The sequence below is a fragment of the Mesoplodon densirostris genome, chromosome 2 (genome assembly GCF_025265405.1).
Source record: "Mesoplodon densirostris isolate mMesDen1 chromosome 2, mMesDen1 primary haplotype, whole genome shotgun sequence".
NCBI lineage: Eukaryota > Metazoa > Chordata > Mammalia > Artiodactyla > Ziphiidae > Mesoplodon > Mesoplodon densirostris.
The window spans coordinates 193,000,494-193,007,829 of NC_082662.1; the positions used below are offsets into that span (position 1 = coordinate 193,000,494).

The following is a 7,336-nucleotide window of genomic DNA, read 5'->3' on the forward strand; positions in this document are numbered from 1 at the left end:
GTCCACGTTTCAATTCGGGAGGAGGGGGAACTTGGGATCAGACAGACTCAGTCGGGATCTCCCTCGACACAGCTCTCCAAGCTGAGCGGTTACGCACAGAACCCCTCAACTCCAACGTCATTACAAAGAGCAAGCCTAAGAAAGAAAGGGGCGGGGGGGGGGCTTCCTCCGAGGGAGCGGGGGCGGAGCGGGGAGAAGCTTCTGAAACTGTCGGAAAAGCAGTTAAACCTCCGGCCAACGGTCCCGGCCCATCCAACAGCTCAGGCCGCCTCGGCCGGTCCGAAAGGTGGGCACAGCCCAGGGGTCCGGAGCTTGCGGCCGGGGGCTGGGGGAGGGGGAGGGAAAGTGACGGGAGGGGAGGGAGAGGGGAGGGGGAGGGGAGGGAGGAGAGGGAAGGGGGAGGGGAGGGGAGGGGAGGGAAGGGGGAGGGAGAGGAGGGAAGGGGAGGGGCAGGGGCCGGCAGGGCTTCTCCGTCGACGTTGCAGCCGTTGGTGACCGTTTCGGGAACACCCACCCTCACGCCCACCCACGCAGGGGGCTGCACGAGGGCCTCCGCTCCGGCTCGGGACGCGGAGCGGCCTCCGCCTTCGGGGCTGACACCGCCCGCCGCGGGCAGCTCTCGGGGCGGGGGCCGGGGAGCCTCTTGGCGGCCGCCCCCCGAACCCCACGCTCACGCCCCCTCGGCACGTCCGCTCGGCCCGGCCCGCGGTGCCCCCGTCAGGCGCCGTCGCCCCGCCTAGTCCCCGGCCCGGGGGGCCCGCCAGGGGTCCGGGCCGGGGCGGGGGGTCCGGGGCCGGAGGGTGGGGCGCCAGGTGAAGCCGCCCGGGCCGCCGCCGCCTCCACACAAAGGACCAGGGGCTCCGCCGCCATATTGAAAACTTTCCTCCTCGCGACAACTCGCGGGTCGCGCACCCCGCACCCCCGGCGCCCCGCACCCGCCGCACCCGCGCCCGGGGGCTTCCGCGCCAGCCCGCCCTCCGCCCCGCGGGCTCCGGCGCACGGCCGCGACCCCGGTGCCGGCGGTGCTGCCGCCTCTCCGTCCGGATCCGAACCCCGGCCGCGCTCCGTCCGCTGTCGCCGCGCCCCGCGCAGAGGCCCAGCCGCCCGCCGGCCGGCCGCGAGCCCCGCTCAAGACTCACCGACGGCGGCCGCACCTTGCAGATCCCGGTCTGCTCGGCTATGGGCCGAATCTTGTGGATGAAGGCGAAAGGGTCGGCGAACTCCTCCCAGCTGGGCTCGAAGACCGGGCACTCGGGCGGCGGCAGGAACTCGCCCAGCGGGCCGGGGCCGCCGAGGGCCGGCGCGGGGCGCGGGCCAGGGGCCTCCATCCTCGCGGCGCCGCGGACGCGACTGAGCGACGGTTGTCGGCCTCCTCCGGCTTCTTGGCCTTCCTCCTAATCCTTCTTCTTCTCCTCCTCCTCTTCCTCCTTCTCCTCCTCCTCCTCCTCCTCAGCCTCGGATCCGGCTCCTCAGACTCCGACTCCGACTCCGACTCCGACACCGACTCCGACACCGACCGAGAACGCCGCGCCGCGCCAGCCACGCCGTGCGCCTCCGCCGCGCGCCTCCGCCGCCACGGCGAGGAAAAGGAGTCCCACCCCACCCCCACCCAGCCCGTGCTGAGCGCCCGCCCCCGGGCCGGGCGGGGCGGCCCCCGGGGGACGGAGCTCGTCCTCACGGCCCAGCCCAGCCGGGACCCACTGACCACTGACTACGTGCCAGAGCCCCTTCCCTCCCTCGGGAAGTTACGGGTCTGGGGGAGAAGCCGGGCCCACGGCTGGACGCTCCGTCCCGTCCCGCCCCGTGGGAAGCGCCGTGGTGGAAGTGCAAGGACACCTGGTCAGACCCCGAGGGGTGCAGGGTGTCGGGGACGGAGGAGGCTTTTCCAGGTAGAGGGAAGAGCTTGAACGTGACAACAGCCTGTAGGTGAGAAAACAACAGTTAGGAGGATAATAAGCTAACACTCTGATTACTTCATCTCCTAGGCCCTGTGCCACGTGCTTTCACGATTAATCTTTAATATACACAGCAACCCTACGAGACAGATACTCGTTTCCATTTTACAAATAAGGACAGCGAGGCATACATAGGTTGATCAAGAAATTTGCCCAAATTCCTAGGCTAACAAGTGGTGGAGACTCCACTTATTGGAAGGTAGGGTGTTGCAGGGAAGTGTGGTCCGCGAGCAATACACGGCGAAGCTGGATGTGAGAAGAGCGGGAGCCTTGAAATAATCCAGATGAGGAATGATGGGGCCTAAATTAAGGCAGTGGTGCTATTCATTAGGAGGGAGGGATGCAAATGGAGGGCATAAAAGTGACAAATTGGGGAGGCGCGATTCAGGGGTGTAGGTACGTGCCTGAGTGGGTGCGGCCGCTGGCATCGCTGGGGAACAAGAAGTCAGTCTGGGGAGGGAGCTCGTGGGTCCACTTCTGGCCCTGTTGAGTCTGAGGTGTCTGGTACAGTTGGAGATACCCAACAGGCTCAGCGTATAAATCAGAAGTGGAGATGTAAATCTGGGAGTGATTAGCCTGAATGAGAGCCCTTCTTCATCTAATGCTTACTGTGCATAGGCATCCTTGTAAATGCCTTGTGTGTAGTGGTATATTCGCTCCTTGAAGCTTCACTCCCATCCCGCTTGGGAGGCACTGCTATTACCCCCATTTTGCAGAGCAGATCATGAAGGCACAGAGAGGTTCAGTCACTTTAAGAGGTAAGAACAATTTTGACACATGGTGGTGGGGGGGGTCAGGTAATGTCCTGCCCCAGAAAAGGGGAGAGAACTCAGAAAGTAGGACTTCAACATTAAAAAAGATCTCCTTTATCCAGAAAGCAGCCAAACCCATGGAAGGACTGTTTGCCAGGGCCTCCTTTGTAGGTAGGCGTCAACAGAGTCCTAGCCCTGCTTTTAGATTCGCCTGGAGTAAAGAAGTCTCATCCTTGAGCATTCTTCAGCTAAAAGGCCGGCGAGGGGAGAAAGCTACTCTTCAGTAAAGTCTTAAGTAAACCGAAAGGTCCTTGGAGAAGGCAGGCCTTATCTGTCTAGGGCTTTGGGACCTAGCTAAGCCACGACAATGGAGACCGAGGCCAAGGGCAGCTGGCATCCTAGTAGAGCAAAAGTCATCGGTGTAAGAAGGATATGAGACAGCAAGTTAGAATCTAGGTGCGGGAGATAGGAGTCGGCTGCAAAAAATTCTTTTAACTTTGCTGAATCTTTCAAATTTTTTCACAGTAAAATGTTGGGGAGAAAAAATCCTCGTTGTTGCTCTTTGCCGTGTGCGGTCTGTGCTTTAGAGGGTCTCGCTGGACTTGATTTCCTGTCATGTGCTCTTTCCTAGGAGCGACGTCAAGACTATTTTCACACTTAGCATTGGCATCCGCCAAGCCAGGTAGGCATAACTTTGAGGAAAACTCTAGACACGTACGGATTACAACCGAGATGCAGGACAGCGAACCCACGGAAAACTCTCCAGTCCCCAGCTGCCCCCAGGCCGCCCCCGCCCCTCCCCGCCTCGCGTCCCGAACTTCCGGTAGCGACCCCAGCCACGGGATTTCGTGGCTCCAGACGGCGCAGCAGCTGTCGGCTCCCCGCGGACGCGTCGTGACGCTGAGAGAGGGTCGGCCGCCGCCGGGCGGCCAGGGGACCATAGAGATGCTCCGGAAAAGAGTGCTCGGTCCGCGGCCGCTCCTCCCGCGGGGACACGGAGGCGCTCCCAGCCCTTTATAACGTGTGTTTACATGCGCGGAGGGATCCACCCAGCTGACAGCGGCGCCGCGCCGGTCCTTCTTTTTTTAAAGAGCCCGGCCGCGGGCGCTGATTGGCCGGCCGGCGTGGGCGCTGATTGGCCGGCCGGCGCGGCGCTCGGGGGCGGGACACGCGCCTCATTGTCTGCTCCGCGGCCGCCGGGCTCCCCAGTGGCTGGGCTGTGCTCTCGGCCGGAGGTCCGTGTCTCGGTGCACCTGGCAGCGAGGCAGGGGTGGGCCGGCGTCGCGGCCGGGACCGGGGCCGGTGGGTGGCAGTCCCGGCGGCCGGAGCGTAACCGAGCCCTGTCCGGGTGCCACGTCTCCAGGAACCCCTCCTCACCCGGGACGACACCCCGCCCCGCCGGGCTCCGTCTCCAGCCGCCGCCTGTGTGCGGCCCCGGAGCCTCGCACACGTCCCTGGGGTCTCTATCCTCCTCCTGCCCGCTCAGCCCCCAGGCCTCCCGAACAGCCTGCCCGACCCCGGGTGGGGTCGGGCAGGCTCTGCATCCTGCACCCCGGGCCGGCCGCCCGGTGATGGGGTGCCCCCGCGTTCCTTCCGGGCGCCGCAGACTCGCAAACCGGGGGGCGACCTGGTCCCGCGCCCACCTCCGGACTGGGCTCCGGGAGCGGGGAGGCCGGCTCCCCGGCGGCCGCGAAGGGGGCGGCCCGCGCGGCACGTAGCGCACGTGGAGGGCAGCTCCCGCCCCGAGGCCGCCGCCGCCTCCGACCGCTTTCCTGGCGCGCGGGGTGGGCGTGCGTCTGCCCTCCGCCTGGCCCCCTGTCTCTGCGCGGCGTCCCTTCCACAGCGCCCGTCCCTCCCCAACGCTGCTGGACCTCCTCTCTCCTCTCCTTTCCCCTAATTTCACCGACGCACAGGCCTTTCCTTGGCCTCCTCACGATCCAGCTCGGCCCCTCCCTCTAGTCCACTGTCGTCCTCTCCCACCCCTTCGGGGGCCCTGGAATGCTTGGTGTCAGATGTCCCCTGTGGAGACAGACCCACAGACCTTGAGATCTCAGGATGAGCTGCCGCCTTGGTGGCCTCCGTGTTTTGCTTTATTTATTTTGTGCACTCCCACGACGTCTCTTTATTCCTGTTCCTTTAACAAGGTATTTGTCTTTTTCCACTGCCGTCCCTGCCCTCTTGCCCTACACAGGCAAGGGTCTCCACCGGATTGTAAACCGCTGGAGGGAGGGAGTCACCGTCTCCAGCCCGGGACCAGGCACGTGGTAGGAGCTCCACACGTTTGTTGAAGGGGAAGGGAAATAGCCTTTAGTGTCTGTGGCTCTGTCTGGCCGAGGATGGAGTTTTGGGCCGGACAAGGAGAAAGAATCTGGTTGCCCAGGGGAAGCAGGAAGAGGTCTCACAACAGATCAGTGTGTGTGTGGGGGGGGGGGGAGCCCACGCACTGGGATGCGCCCCTGATATTCCCCAGCTCCCCTGCCCTGATTATTTCCCTGGAACCAGCAACCCTTCCTGCTCTGCTGGATGTCTCTTTGGTGGGACTTCTGTGCTCCCGGTTCTGCCCCAGCCGCAGCTACGGGGGCTGCCCTTGCAGATTAACTCCCACGGAGACAGGGGTCTCATCCCTGGGCTTCTGTCCCTGGGAAGCTGGGCCTGGGGAGGCACCTGGTAATACCTCTTCCTCCTCCGCATCCGCTCTTCCTCTCCAGTCCTGGGACCCCTTCTCTCTGGCTCAGCCCAAAGGGATCCAGGATCAGGACTTTGGTTTACCTGGGTGTGTGGGTCCCTCCCCAGGGAGCCTCAGTCCTGGTGCCGCCAGCCCTGCCCATAGGGCTGGGGCGGGGCAGCAGCGTTATCCACACTCCCTTCGGGGTGTTTCCTCCCATTCAGGTTGGGCCACTTTGGAGGTTCTGGAATCTGCTGGGAAAAGCTGAGAGGCAGAGAGAACTCAATTTCCCTGTTCACACTGCAGCCGCCACCGTCACCCCTAAGGAAGGTCTCTGGACTGAGGACCCCTCTCAGCATGCTCTAGGACCTTGGATGGTTGGAATGTTTGAAATTCTCTGCATCCGGGATGAAAGTCTTGCAACAGGAATAAAAGGACTTCTACACTAATTATATCTGAACTTCCCAGAGCACTCCCAAATCCACCGTGCTCATTTGAAATCCAGTGTTCAACCAAATCCTGTCACATGTTGTCCGGCACAGGGTCTGACACAAAATCCTAATGCCGAGTCCCTTTCTTCTCTCCCCTGGCAGGAAGGGATGCTATTTGAGCACCTAGAGATACTGTGCGACCAGGAATAAGACCGCACCAGCGGCTGGGAGTAATTCATAGTCTATTGGACGTACCAACCCTGTGAAGTAGATGGGGGGTACTGTCACCATTTTTCAAATGGAGAAACTGAGACTCAGAAGAGTTTATTAGGCAAAATCACACAGGTGACAACAGAGCTAGGACTGGAGTGGGAACACTGGAGCCTGTGATCTTCCCTAAACACCAAGCTGAGGAAAGAGGACATGGAAACCCCATCCCAAAGCTGACCACCAGCTGGCCCTGCAGCTGCCAACATGTGTCCATTCTCTCCCCTCTAAGCCACGCTGGTTTCACACTTTCTGGACTGTTATCTGTAGTACCTTCGCTTACATTCTAACGGTTTCACAAAACAATACTTGCCCTTATACAGTGATGCACGTGCCGGTTGAGACTCATGAGGTTGGTTTTGTAACCTGTTATGGATTCTGACCCTCAGTTGGAAAAAATGCTGCTTGGAGGTTAGTTTTTCCTGTTGTTTGCTAGCTTTCAAGAAGATGTAGCTGCAGTGGTTTCTTCACACCCACCTCACCTCAAGGTTTGGCCATTGCTCCTTGCCATGTCTTCCCTACATCCTCCAGAACGCTGTCCACGTCACATACAAGATCAATCCCTATTGCTTAATCTCTTCGGTCTGCTTTGTACTGTTTATTATTCACTTGGCTGCAATCTTCTATTCATTTCCCTCCTACCTCTCTGCCCACAGCCCTTCAACTCAAGGGGTCACTTTGTGCCCCATCTTTTCAGGTTCCCAGTTTAATAAGACCAGGACGCAGCATAGTCTTCGAGTCTCCCAAGACCTGACTTAGAGCAGAGGCCAAAGACTCAAATGCCTTCAGGGGACAGAAATAAATGAGAGAAACCAGCCAGGTGGACTCTGAAGAAGAGAATGCACGTCTGGCTACCGGGGCCATCACTGCTCAGGCCAGGGTGGCAGCAAGTTGCAATTTTTCAAGAGAAGCCAGAAGTCTAATTATTTATACAATCTCTCCTAATTTTTAGATGTTCAATCTTCAATCAAATTTCTAAAAAACAGTGTGTGGGCCGACCAGACGTGCTTGTGGCCCGAGTGTGTTCTGGGTGGAGCCACCTCCCTGGAGAGGCTGGTGGGGTGATGAGTTTGCTGACCTTCGGGGAGAACAATGGTTACCAAGAGAGCACCAGTGGGAGCACCAGAGAGAGATGCCGGAGGGATAGAGGTGAGCTCCTGCCCATCTCCCCACCTCCCTGCCGGGGCTCACGTTCATGCTTCTAGGCTGGAAGGAGAGCTCTGACTTCCAGCAAAGTCTGGAGCCCACACCTGGGACACACCATGG

At 60.8% G+C, this 7,336-nt stretch overlaps 1 protein-coding gene across 2 annotated transcripts in view; it reads right to left on the reverse strand.

Annotated features, from left to right (window-relative positions):
- Positions 1–1,591, reverse strand: part of KDM5B (lysine demethylase 5B) — a 73,849-nt gene extending 72,258 nt beyond the window's left edge. The window contains exon 1 of one of the 2 annotated variants that reach the window (XM_060091520.1): positions 1,140–1,591. In XM_060091520.1, coding sequence (XP_059947503.1) covers positions 1,140–1,328 — 189 coding nt within the window. In that variant the 5' untranslated portion in view covers positions 1,329–1,591. The remainder of the gene's footprint in view (positions 1–1,139) is intronic. The other variant, XM_060091519.1, reaches the window with a different exon arrangement.
- Positions 1,592–7,336: the final 5,745 nt, after the last annotated feature.